At 33.9% G+C, this 13,816-nt stretch overlaps 1 protein-coding gene across 5 annotated transcripts in view; it reads left to right on the top strand.

The window, feature by feature from the left end:
- The window catches only part of CCDC91 (coiled-coil domain containing 91), a 149,878-nt gene that overhangs the window by 77,457 nt on the left and 58,605 nt on the right, over positions 1–13,816 (top strand). For all 5 annotated transcript variants that reach the window (XM_055712245.1, XM_055712247.1, XM_027815048.2 and 2 more), the window contains exon 8: positions 10,083–10,190. In XM_055712245.1, the coding sequence (XP_055568220.1) occupies positions 10,083–10,190 (108 nt within the window). The remainder of the gene's footprint in view (positions 1–10,082; positions 10,191–13,816) is intronic.

Genomic DNA, 13,816 nt, shown 5'->3' with positions numbered 1-13,816 from the left:
TCAAATCCTCTAAATTAGGTATTGAAACTCTGGGTTGAACAACAATGGAAAGGCGTTGACTACTTGTCTTTTCTGTATTGCTGGCACAGGTAAGTCTTCAAACTGGTAGATTTGTGAAAGTGCCTTTCTTTTGGCATACAAGGAAAAGAGAGTTGCCATTTTTTCACTTCTATCTACAAGTTCACCAACTTTGTAACCAAAAGCTCACATATTTTTTACATTTAGGGCTAATTGTTACTCCTCGCAGACTTACTGCAGCAGTCTTTTTGTTGTATCTTTCTGTGCTTGAAAATGGGTTACACTTTCTGATAATCGCTCTCCTGTATTTGGGGGAACCACTTGTTGTAGAAGGGACAATATTTCTCCATGTTGATCTTGCATTAGTATGTTGTCCCCAGGCAGGCCAGGCACTCAAGCTGAAGACCAAACCCTTTCAATTTCTACCCTTGGTTGTGACAACAACCCTTGTTGACTGGTCCTTTTTAATATGGCAAGTGTTGAACGGAGCTTACAGAAGTCAAATACTATATGATCTAATTTCAAGGACCTGGATATACCAAAGCCCTTAGAATTATTGCAGTTGTCTATGGAATATTAGCTTGCCAAATGTGCCGGGTAATCTGTAAACAGAGACCATTAGACACTTTGTAGCACAAACCCTCAAAAACCTTGGCCATTGTTAAGCATCTCACATTCTTATCTTCCTTTCATGAAATAAACCATCCAACACAGTCATGAAATTTGTATTAAAAAGATGGGGAAACAAATAAAAAAATAACTTAGTGTTCTGTGTAGGCCATTTCCCCTTATGTTTACCTATTTTATTTTAATTTCTGTCTTTCATGTCATTATTTTTTTAAGCTTTTATCCCTGGTAATTAACTGTAGTAAAGAAAAGTAAATGTAGATCTTGGAAATAATGCTTGTGGGATCATGCCATATTTTAAGATATTTACCTCAAGCAACATAAGGATTTTTCTTCTGCTTGTTTAATCAAGCTTTTGTTCCAAAATTTTCATAGTTCTGTAAATAAACGAGTTAAGATTTTTAATCTGTTTTGTTTATATTTCTCACCATATAAAATATCCTTTAATGTAAGGTTTAAGGAATATGAGGTTACAGGCAGGTGTATTTATTTGATGGTATTTATTGACTTAGATTATTTTATGCAATTATTAGGCTTTTAGAAGCCTTGTGTGTTTCCTGTTATGGAAATTAACTTCAACATCCTTTCCAGCCGTTCCTACACTGACAGGTTTGTCTGTCAGTTTTCAGTGTTAGTTAGTTGGGTTTTTTTCAGCTTTCCAGAATGTAAGAACAAACCGATTTGCAAAGTACAAAATATGTGGAGGCCATCAAGCTGTCTTTCAAAAACATTTGTGTCAATAATAGACCTCTGAACTGAAAGGTTACCCCCTAATAAACAAAGGAAAGTTTAAAAGACTTAATTACAAAAGATGTTAATTTAGAATCAGGATATCTTTTTTTAGACATAGTTTATCCCTAGTGGGGAGGGTAAACTCTTGAAATGTGGCCAGTTCTCAGCTCTTTAAAACACCAGCTTAGCTTATTAAGTTTCCAAGTCGACATGCTGGCTCAGAAAGGCCTGACACATGAATAAAAGGATAAATTAAAAAATTGTTGCAAGGGCTTGTATTTCCATTCCAGCTTTTATACTTGTCCATGTCTATGTCACACTAGAATTCAAGTGGGCCTTGAATATTATACAGTATTGGGTTTTGTCCTGAAGAGCTGATGGCTAGAAAAGGAGAGATTCCTTGTCATTTTTACAGTTTAGGAGACTCACGTGCAACAGTGGTGCTAATGCAGAAATCTTTCTGTGGAATTCTATGATAAAAGCAAGGCACAATCAGGTCTCAATCTTCCGAAGATCTGGCTGTCAAAAATACGTTATTATTGATTAAAGCATCTCAATATTTAAAAGTAACTAAAAATTACAAGGTATCTCTCCCTCCATTTTTAGTAAGGGTGACCTTTTATATGTCGTTCTGACTATAGGACAGTAAATACCGTGTTAAATGTTGTAATAATTGAAAGGTTTGATTAAAAGTGACTTTGCAGTTTGTTTCTGGCAGGAGTCTGGGAGAACAGTGTTTTGTGGAAAATAAATTAAACCTCACATACCAGTAAAACCGAGATACCTAGATAAACTGGGCGTAGTATTCAAACTGTAAGTAGCAGATCATTACTGGTATACCAAAATCAGTTGAAAATGAAACTGAAGTTGTTATACCACTTTATTATAAACATGCCCTATTCTTGTATTTGTTTCAAATGTCTTTTACATTGTGTCTTTGAAACACCTGACTAAAAACCAGGTCACGCTGTAAACAAAACAGTGGTTAGTGAAACCGTGCAGCTTCTTCATACCTTGTTGCACATCTAAATGTGTTGACCTTTTGCAAAGAATAGCTTGTGAGGAAATACTTTTTGATTTGATACATAAAATTTCACAGCACAAGCTTTGTTTAAAGCTTTGGTAGCACACTATGAGTGTAAACAATTCAGGAAATTAAACTCAATGTTTTATTTCATTTAGAACCTACTTCAATGTAAATTGCAAGTTGACTCTGACTTAAGCAGGAGTTTAATTGCTTTCATTTTGGTTAATATTCACTTGTAAAAAAACAAAAACAAAACCAAAAACATTTATTCCATAGTACCTAAATGGATGTGTTCCATTTTCACTTAGAGAGGCTTACCTAAAAATAGCCTGATCATGAACATATGCAGTATCTTGGGCTGAAGTGGGTAAGGTGGATTCTGTTGAAAAAGAAATTGTCAAAAATTTCTTAATAGCTATATTTATAAAGTATGTGTACTAGCTAGTATCATAGTTACAACACAACCAGTCAAATAGGACATTTTATTGAGTTAATGTATCTTCTCCAAGGGTCAGGAAAGAATTTTGATTGTGTCCGCTGCTCTGCTCTATAATTCAACAATTGGTTAATTATAGTTTGCCCTTAAATAAAGCAATAGAAATTAAGTAATGGTGGAGACAGGATGCTGAATTAGATGAATCACTGTCTAGTGCTACAAAGCATGGAAGCTCTTACATACTATTGCTGAAATTAATGCTCGTATTTAATATGTTTGAAGTAGTATGGTAGTGTTACTAGGTAACTTTATTTTTAAAGATAACTTGTTTTGGCCATCCTGACTCAGCAGTTCTGAGGTAAAGATGATGTTTCTTATACTGACTTGTATTTAGTTACTTAAGCAAGTCAATGATGCTTGAGCACGGGAAAGAAACCAAAGAGGATATTCTTTTTGGAGTGACTATGGGTTTTGATGCAGTGCTTTTAAATAACATTACAGAACATTATGGAGCAGCCTGTACATCATGATGCATGTTACGTACCGATGTTTCATGTGAGTTTGTTTAACAATTTCAAACAATGCTACCCATCTAAGAAGCCTGGTTTTTGCACAGATTGGAAGTGCTTTTATACTGTTTTTCAGAAGAGATGAGAGAGGATAGTAAACCCAGTTCTTTTTTTCCTCTTTTTTTTTTTTTTTTTTTTTTTTGTCTGACTACTTTTTAAATCTCTCCTATAAAATATGACATTGAGAGAAAGAAGAGATTTGCCAATTTATGAGTGTTAGGGAAGTTGGGATGAATTTGGGGATAGCAGTCTATATTTTGGCTATATAATTCAAGAAGAATTCTTATAAATTCTAGCTTTTTGCCATGCAATAAATCCTGTTCTGGGCAAGCAGTTGTGGTTTCTATTGTCAGTAGAATGAAGACAATATGCACTAGGGTTGCAGAAATAGGTTTGTATTAAAAATGGGCTGGAATGTCTGAGCTATGGTTTTAGTGAAACCATAATCATTGCAATTTTGCCTTTCGAAGGATGAAGACAAGTTTTGTAAAGCATCTAATACTCTATACATAACAAAACACAGTATAAAATTTTGTGATCATTTTTATTTTCTAACCTTCGAGCTTTTCTTTCTCAGATTGGATGCAGTACAGATTTTCAGTCTCTAGTCTGTACGCAGTGATGCAGTTCTCTATTGTTCCCACCATCCATGTAGTGCGCTGTTAATTATATTTCAGGACTACTTAATTCTTTGACCATTGCTAAAGCATATAATAGAGTAATTAAGATGTGTATTCCCTTAATTAATAATATCCCAAAGTGATAATGGATGAAGTTCTTATTATAATGTTTGGATATTGTTCCAACTCAGGGTCTTCCAAAATTATTCTGATGTATGAAACTTGAAGCTAAAGTTTGTTCTTTATCTGAGCTTAAAGTGGGGTTTGGTCTAATTTAGTTAAGTTTTATTTTGTTTTGGTAAAATTCCCGTTTATAAATTCAAGATGGATTCACATTTAATCTTTCTGCAAACTAATTTTAAAATTTTTTGTACTGTTATTTAGATGTGTGAAGGTTTTGGTAATGGTTTGAGGAAATAATAGTTTCTGTGATTTTTATTACCTGTCATGTATAAAACTAAAATGGATATAAAGAGACTTTAGAGAACTTGTTCTTAAGGGTTTTCATTCTCTTTTGTTCCAGGCATTTTTGGTTAGTGGAAGAAAAGTAGGCTCAATTCTGTGATAGCGTTTTTGGGTTAGGAGAATGATTAGAAAGTAGGGAGGAAGCAGCATTTCTTGAATTGTTTGGAAGTTTTCTGATAGTTTAACGTTCAGAAGAAGACTTGCTTTGCTGTCATTGTCATCCTACAAGTCCTGTTATTTGAAGCATTCATTTGGAGTAGCCACAATTTGTATAGATACTGTTAAATGTGACCATACGTGTTACTCTTTAGCTTTCCCATGAACGATGTGAATTTGTTCTTTAAAAGCCTCCTCAAAATTGTTCATGTCCAGAAACAATGAAGAGAAAACCTAAGAGAGTTTGGAGTATAATGTGCATTGGGAAAATGCATTATTTCCAAGTGGCAAAATAGCAAGTGCAAGACAGAACTTCTCCCAAATGTATTCTAACATTTAAACTACCTTATCATACAACTAAACTGTATAGTTTACAGACACCAGAATGTGTTCCACCCAACTCCGCTGCAAGATTCTACAAAATTTTAGGACATTCTAGAATTCTGCCATTATTTTGTTACTCCTTGTGCTGCACAGGCAGCTTTACTAACAAGAATCCAGAGATAGAGATACTAGAATAAGAGCTATAATCAACAAATCTTTGAAATTTTAGAACTGAGAAAATTTAGCTTATCCGCAGTGGTTCAAGAGCCATTGCTCTATTCTCTGGGGAAAGAAAATCAGGACTGAGGCAGTGTGCAGACTCCTAATTTTTCTTTTTGCTTAAATTCCACTGGTTTTAGTCCTGATAAGATGAGAGGGGCATATAATGATTTCTTTCATGTGTTTTTGAAAAGAGGAAAATACAACTGTACATCAAACTAATCCATCTGATACCCAATAGATTTTGGAAGGGGACCTAAAGATTTGCTGTTCCATATCTGACTCTGATAGTTTCTTGTCGCTTCTTTGAGTCATATTAAATTCCTATTCTGAAACCGGGTATACCGAGCTAGGTAAAGTGTTAAAATATGAGTTATTTTATTCTTGTGCCGTTATTATTATTTTTTTTTTACCAGATAAAACCCACTGGATACCATAAGTCAATGTAATTTTTTGAAGTAGTTCTGGGGTTTGAGGAATTAGATTATAGATGTGTTAATTTGGCACCTTTTTCTTCCCCTAATAACTTTCTCAATGCTACTTTCTACTCTGATTTTCTTTTTCTGATCTACAAGCCAAAACAGCTATAGATTAATGCCTGAGGCTTAAAACTTGACCAGATTTTCGCTTTGATTAGCTAATGCCATGTTGAAAATGAATTACAACTGAACCAAACCTAATAAAACAATGTCAGTGTAGACATTAATTCTTGGGTTTGTCAGTTACTGGCTTTTTTTGCCCAGTTTAGTAATGGCAAATGTGTAGTATGAGACATGGGGAGGAAGGAGATGATAAAAGGCCATGTATATATCTTTGTCTGATTACTTGAAGCTGTGGTGATATGTTTTCAGGAGTCAGAGGAAAGATGTTCTCATTCTTATTTTATTGTACTTAAATATAGTTTGATTATTTAGTACATAAGCCTTGTAAATTCTGTCTTTGTTTGATTAGTGGATATGCATCAGTTCAAGTGGTGATGTACCTGCAATCATAACTATGGTTATACAGCCAATATAGTGGCTGCAGTTTGTTCTTATATTCATGCATTGTTTTGTATTTTAATGTTAAGCAAACTGCTTTAAGTATTTGTTTATTTAAAGTACCACGGTCTTTTAAACTATTCCCTGATACAACAACTTACATAAAGAGTGGGGAGGCAGATTTTTGAAAGCCATGGAAATTGCAAATGGGAAAAGAAGATCTAGTAACTGCCTGAAAAAGATGACTGTTTATTTGGCTTGCAGTAAAGACCTTAAGCAACCTCACTTTTGGTTAAAGGCAGATGTAGTTAGGGCTGGTGAAGTGTGTGTGTTGAGGAAGGAAGGGGGGGAAAAGCAAACAAAGAAGCCAAGAAGCAGTAAGGACTAGTTGATAAATGTAAAGAAATCCTGAAAATCTGAACCCACTGCTTTCTTTACGAATATGACAAGTGTAGACTGAGGCAACAAATGTGACAGGAGTGTAAAAACAGATCTGCATCAATACTTACGCCTCTTGCCGTCACAGTCCTGAAGCTGGCTGTTGGTACAGCGTGACCCCTGCCACCCTGTGCCAAGGAAGTTCCCTACACAATATACAGAAGGAGAAATGAATTACCAAGGGCATATTGAAATCCTACCCTTTGACGCCCTGCAACAGATGCCATAGGCTATGTTCTGCTGTAACCTTGCTTGAAATGATTCAGTGAGCTATTAAAAGGAGACTGCTTCAAGAATACCAGCTTGATATTAGATCCATGGCCACAGATTTATGAAACATCAGCCCACCAGGATAATTGCATAATTAATTAAGGAGGAAAGAGGTGTTGCAGCAGTGATAAGCAGTTGCCCAGAATAGCAATTGGTCAAAAGACTTTCAGTATCGTTTTACTGAAGGAAATATGTAACTCTAAGAGTTAGACATGCCTATCATCAAGTAGCTGAATGTATGTTTTAGTTTTGTAAATTAATTATTTAGTAATTTAGTATTTTTAAGTAAGTAATTTCAGTAGTTGATTATCTTGATTATCTTGAAATTTGCAAAAGATTTGGATAGATACCATGGATCTCTGCTGTATTTACCCAATCCAGAAACCTTAAATGGTGGTTGTGATCAGACAAAGAAGAAAATGAGGTCATTTTTGAACTCTGTGTTCTCTTTTTTTTTTTTTTTTTCTTCCTTTTTTTATAGTCTTGGAAAGACATTGCTTTATGACATCTTTATGTTCATATTTACTTTTTATAGTCAGCTGGAGCCAGGCAGATGTAGGATATATGCAATGAACATAGTAGTGTCCTAGGCAACAACTGCACGCTAGGTTAGAATTAAAGGAAATTGTCAAGTTTGGCTTTTATTATATTTTTTAAATTATCTTATTTCTCATAATATATTAAATATGGGAATGATTTCAATGATAAATGAAGAATAATGAAAGACTTAATTTAAAGGGGCAAGATCCATTTGTCTAGTCCTGTCAGTTCTCTATGACACTTCTCTGTTCATTTTTCAGAAGTGATAGAAGTGCCATATCTGACAGTGCTGACAATTACGATCAGTCCTAGGCATAAAAATTTTCTCATGAGAATAAAAATATTCGGCACTTTAAAATAAATCAGAGCTCAGCATTCTGCTTTGATTGTAAGCAATCTTAAAACCATAAGGTTCTAAAAATTTTCAGATTCCTCTTGAAAGGGGAAATCTTATTTTCCTAATAGTTATTGCTATTTCAAGGTATTACATGACACACCTCATCTTCTTTTAAGTGACTTGAAAAGATTTGTGCCTTGGCATAAATAATTTCTTCTGTATTTTAGAGGCCTGTTTGACTAGCTGATATGCTGAAATATGTCCATAGAAAATAAAGACTTTTGTCTGGACGTTTTTTTTATGGCACAACATGGAAGCTATCTCTGAAGTACTGTGCCCACATAGGAGGATTTTTCTGTCTTCTTGCTTGGCCCACTAGTGGAATAGTCAAATACAGGATCAATTCTGTGGTACTATTTAACCTGTATTAGTAGTGCGTATGATAGAAAAGGAAGGATTTTGTTTCTGAGTGTGGAATTTTACGTATTTTTCTGAAGAAAATAATAAAAGGAAATAAATAAAAAAATTAGCAGCCTCTGCATGAATAATAATTATTTCCTGAAAAACTGGAAGTTTTTTATACCATTTAATAGGAATTTGACAGTCACTAGTCAAGTTTGCACAGCAAAGTGCATAAAGTGACTCAGCCCTTGGCGTGAGAAAGAAGCTATCTGACAAAAGGCATTGCAACTTAATGGCCATTTTGTTAGTGTTTTCCCTAAGATGGGAATGTGATTTTTTTCTTTTTTATACCAGTTACATGAAACGATTCTTGCCACAATAGTTTAGACAAAAAAACCCCCACCATACTCCAGTACAGACAATTTTTGCCAGTGATTCATGGCAATTCTAGGTTATACGCAACAGGATTTAGCGTATGAAGTTTCACTTACAGAAGTTATACTTCGAGAGTTAAGTTTTTGTGATTGCCTGATTTATATCAATAAAATAACTAAATTTAGTTAGAAGGAAATTGGCTTTTTTAGAGGTAAACTTATGGCTAGCTAAACCCTCTGCAAACACCAGTAAATATATTCTTACACTTTGATTAACGTATACGTTGTCATTTTTACTTTTTAAATCCCTGAACCTGTGCTGAAAGCTACTACCATGCTATAGCATTAATGAAGAACACTGATTTTGGCGTAAGAGGCTAATTAGTGGAAAATTTGGAAAGGTAGTTTAAAAATTTTCAGACAAATCTTTTTTTTTTAATACATTTTTGGGTTTTTTTAGAAGTATTCAAAATTGTATTTAATGTGTTATATTCCATGAAGTACATATATCTCTAAAATAGATTGTTTGAAAGATGGGATTTTTTTTCCTTTGTCTGTATTTGGGCCAAAGGTCTGTTTTCTGTAAAACTTACGTCTGTTTTAACTTACACAGTAATTTCAACTACTTCACTGTATTGATTACTAGTTAAAAATAGTTTGCTACATTGTGTATAAATAGCCCAAAGAATATTTGGAAGGTGACATAAATAATTTATAATATGAGGGGGAAAAGACCTGCATAGCATGAGTTAAGTAAATCCTGCATTAAAATACCATCATTGTTTAAAGAAGCCTGAGTGTAATATGGTTTTTCACATATCTTAAGATTTTTTTTATTTCTTTTTTTGTGTTCAGATGCTGGAAATTCTGCAGAGTTTAGTCAAGTGCATGTGAATACACACATGTGCATGCACACGTGCTCTCACACAGAGAGTTCCTAATTTTGTCATCTTTTTGTTACTGTTTTGGTAGTTTGACTTTCCACACTTTGACTTCCACTGCTTCACATTTGAGTGTGAACTTCCGGGGGGGGTGTGCAGGATGTTCTTTTATGTTTTAAATTACTCAGAATTTCCATCTGCTTTTACTTGACTTGTGGTTGTGAAGATCATGCTTGGCCCATGGGATCTTACACTGTGCCGAGAGGATGTGGAGTTTTGTCAGCCAGGGAAATATGTCTGGCTGCCTTTTCTTTTTCTCTCCTTTTTTTTTCTTTTTTTTCTTTTTTTTTTTTTTCAGCAGCTTTCATATGCTTCTCTTCTTGTGTGGTCCCCCACTAAACTGAGTATATTTTACAGAAATTCTCTCCCTATCTTCTGTGTGCTGCTGTCTTTTAAGCAGACTGTGTATAAGAAATCTGAGATCCAAAAAATTTTAGTCCTGACTGAAAACAAGGTAGTGTTACATAGAAAGGTACTTTAATAGTTGCACATTCCAAATTTATAACAGCATTCCACATTCTGGTTATACACAAGTACTAGTAGATGCAGTTACCAATAAACATCGCAGTTATATCTTTGTTGAATATTTTGTACTTTTTTTTTGCAGGCACTGCTACAATCTACAGTTCAACAGCAAGAAGCAGCTATTGAAAAACAGTATATACTAGCAATTGAAAAACATTCTCACAAATGTGAAGAACTTCTTAATGTTCAGGTATTAATGTGCACATGCCAAAAAAATTTTCATGATTTTCTTTTAGTTTGAACTTCTTTGTTTTATAAAAATATTAATATATATGATCACCAAAAAAATAAAATTTCACCTTGTGTCCTAAGGATAACAGTGAACACAAGTACTTAAAAATGCAAAATAAACAATGACTCTTCATCTGTTGGGATCAAAGGTGTTTTATAACATTTTAACTTGCTTAGAACAGTTTTAGGAAGAGTGTAGCACTGATAAAAGTCTCAGAGCAATTCAACACTTACTTCTTTAACAGCTGCCATTTTCTGCAGTCTCACAGAAAACTCACAATTTTTTTTTTAGTTTACGTAGTTAAGTGTAGGATTTTATTTTATGGGATTTGCACAATTTTTTTGTCCAAATGTTTTCATGCTTTTTAGGTGGTAGACACAAGTATCTGTTGTCCAAACCTATTTTTATTTCATAGAAATTTGAGATAGAAAATATAAAACTAGCTATGAGGAATTACATAACATTCAGAAAAAAATATATAAATAGGCCTATGTTGGTTCATTTAACATGACAATGAGTAAAAGCACACTGCATAGCAAGTATTTGGAATCCCATGAATTACTGATGAGTATCTGAACAGTGTAAATCTGGTTTGTTATTGAAAATATCTTTGTTTGACTCAATTACAGCTCTTGGATCAAAATAATAATGAACATTAGTATGTTTGGTTTTTTTAAAGAAAGCTAATTTGTTAACAGCTTCCTGGAGTTGTTTACATTGCAATTAACAGTATTAAGTTGCCTTTTAAGTACTGTTAGCAACAATTCTATTAAAAATACAAAGGATAATACTTCATTTAATTTTCTTGGTGTATATTAGAGCTAAATACATCAAAAGTCCACCTGAAGTATTTCACCATTTCCAAAAGTGTTTTATGATCATTTCACTGTTCTGGCCATATCAACTAACACTTTAGCACAAACATATTAAATATATAAACATCTGTATGAACAGGATGAAGGAAAGATGTAATAGTTTGGAGAAATCATTTCCACCATGAATGAACTGTTTATTGCACAGAACTACGGTTATTTAATGCTTACCATAAAGCTCTGCCTAAAAAGCAAGTAAAAATTAAATTTAACAAAATGTTTTGTGTTTCTGAAATCAACATGTTGTTTATTGACTTGGTACCATTTTCTGAATATTAAAAAATAGTGAATCTCATGAAATCTGGAAGCGTTATGGGAAGATTTTTGAGGATATACTTTCAGATTGAGCAAAAATACTGCTCGCGTGATCTGTGACATTTGCATCACAAACCAAAAGGTGGGGACAGAAATGTGAAAACATGTTTGAGAGATTCAGATTTACCTGGGGAGAACCCAGCTTCGTAAGGGACCCATTCTCAGTTGTAGGACAGAAGAGTACTTACGACATAAGACAGTGCCCAGTTCACATCACGTCTACATTTAACGCAATTGAACCCACCATTTGGATCCCAGAAAAGGTTTACATTTTGTTCACAAACCTCTGAGTCATTTGTCAGTCAAGGTTTATCAGCTTTAATTGTAACAGATAACTGGGATTTTGAAGCCTAATAAGTAGACAAGTGGGAGTGTTTATGGTAGAACTACCAGGTTTAATAAAACAGATTTATACTGGCAAATTTTGTTCACTCATAAATCTTTGTGGGAATCTGAGAAATGTGTAGTATGTTTTTATTCTTTTTGAGTACATCTATTCTTAAATGTATGCCTTGGTGTTTTAACTTTTTGGTTTTGTTCAAATTATTTTATTCTGTAATAACAGTTAAGATTGCTGAAATGATTGCTAATGATTGTGCACCAAGTTGATTGATGTTCTGTGTTACGGGATTGTACATACATATCCACCTTTACATGGAAAGTTATAAGTATATCACTGTAAAGATTTATTTTTTTTTTGTGGCAGTAGTCACACAGTGCAAGTATGTTCTGTATACGAACATAGCTTTTTGTTGTTGTTGTTCTCTTCCATTATTCTTGTCTTACAAGCAGTATTTTACCTGCAAACTTTTAAACCCATGTAAAACTTTGTCAGCCCACATAATTTTCTCTCCTCATTTGCCATTCCTTCTAAATTTTCTGCTGTTTTATTTCAAGTTCCACAAAATCAAATTACCTCATAGAATAACTCTCATGCTTTATCCTAATTCCATTTCCCCCCTAAACTTCCATACCCCTCCCTCCCAAAAGTGTCTCTTTGAGAAGTAACGGCTGTTTTTCTCTGCTAAAATACAAAGACAATACAGCTTCAAAATCAGAAACTTAAATGTACTGTATGAAAATAAATACTGAAAAACATGATCAACAAACTTTTGGATAGATTACTCAGAAAATGAAGGGACATATAACAGGAAGTTAATAAATGTCCTTCAGTATAGTCAGGTATTGGTCAGTGCTAGAAGTGAGATGCCACAATGGCTAGAACAATATGTATCTTGTGAAGTACGAATATTAAAAAAATCCTCAAGCAAAACCCAAAACCAAATCACACATCTTAGAATAAAATGTATCTCTGTAAGATTACTGACAAATTTAGATCATAGTTTTACCTTCTTTGCTAGCTTTTACTGATCTTTTATGACAAATGAGGCATGAGAGAGGTCTACAAGCAATGCATACTTTGGTTTAATAGGTATATATAATTTAAATTCATTGTATCTCATACATTTGGAGAAATATGGTTTCGTCTCTGAGACTGTGTAACTAAGCAATTGCCTGGGCTGGATGCTTGATGCAGAGGCAGGCTATTTATTTATTTATGGCAATATTCTGCTGTCCATACCTCAGTATGTGGAATAGAGTGTCTTTCAGGCATCTCTATTTTCCAGCGTTTGAATCAATGTAGGTTTTTCTTTTGAACATAGAGGAGGCATAGAGACTGAGTAACTTTAAAAAGCACAGACGATAAAAGGCACCATGAAAAGATGGAGTAAGCAAGCTTCTATTATTTAAAAATATTTACCATGTAGGACTAGGATATTCTAAGGAATTTTCTTGTTAAGGTTGCTAGACCATGAGCATGGTAGTGTAAGAGGAATGACTAGTTTTCACTGGAAGTCCTAGAAATGATGACGTATCACAAATTTCTCACTATTCAAAGTTGGTGTTAAAAATGTAAACTATATTGAGGTTGAGTTTTGTATTCTTTTTAAAACAGTCAATGATCTGTGTGTTAAGGTAAAGTAAAATCTTAAATACCTGCAGCGAATCACTTTGCATTTATGAGAAATCATTTTCCCTCTATTTATCTTGCACTTTTCTTTCCTTACCTTGATGGTCTCCTTCAGTGTGAAACGCGTTCTTGCATAGGGAGGGATTAAAGCATATTTGAAGTGAGGCTCAGATTACACATTTCCATTTCTAAATTACAACTTGATACCTCTTTTTCTCTATGTCTTCCTGAGGAAACAGTATAAATCAGAGACATACAACTGGATATCCTGTGCAGTGTTTTCATGCTAAGGGAGATGTCTTTTTACTGTGGTCCTTAGTTATGTTAGTCTGTCTATTTTCTGTTTTGATTCACATAAAAGATTAATAAAGACAGACAAGGAATAGAAGTCTTTATTTCTGGAGTTCAATTGCATGCATATTCCT

Source organism: Falco cherrug, chromosome 5 (genome assembly GCF_023634085.1).
Source record: "Falco cherrug isolate bFalChe1 chromosome 5, bFalChe1.pri, whole genome shotgun sequence".
Taxonomy (NCBI): domain Eukaryota; kingdom Metazoa; phylum Chordata; class Aves; order Falconiformes; family Falconidae; genus Falco; species Falco cherrug.
The sequence above is the reverse complement of the archived record's forward strand: the minus strand, read 5'-3'. Positions and strand labels throughout refer to the sequence as shown.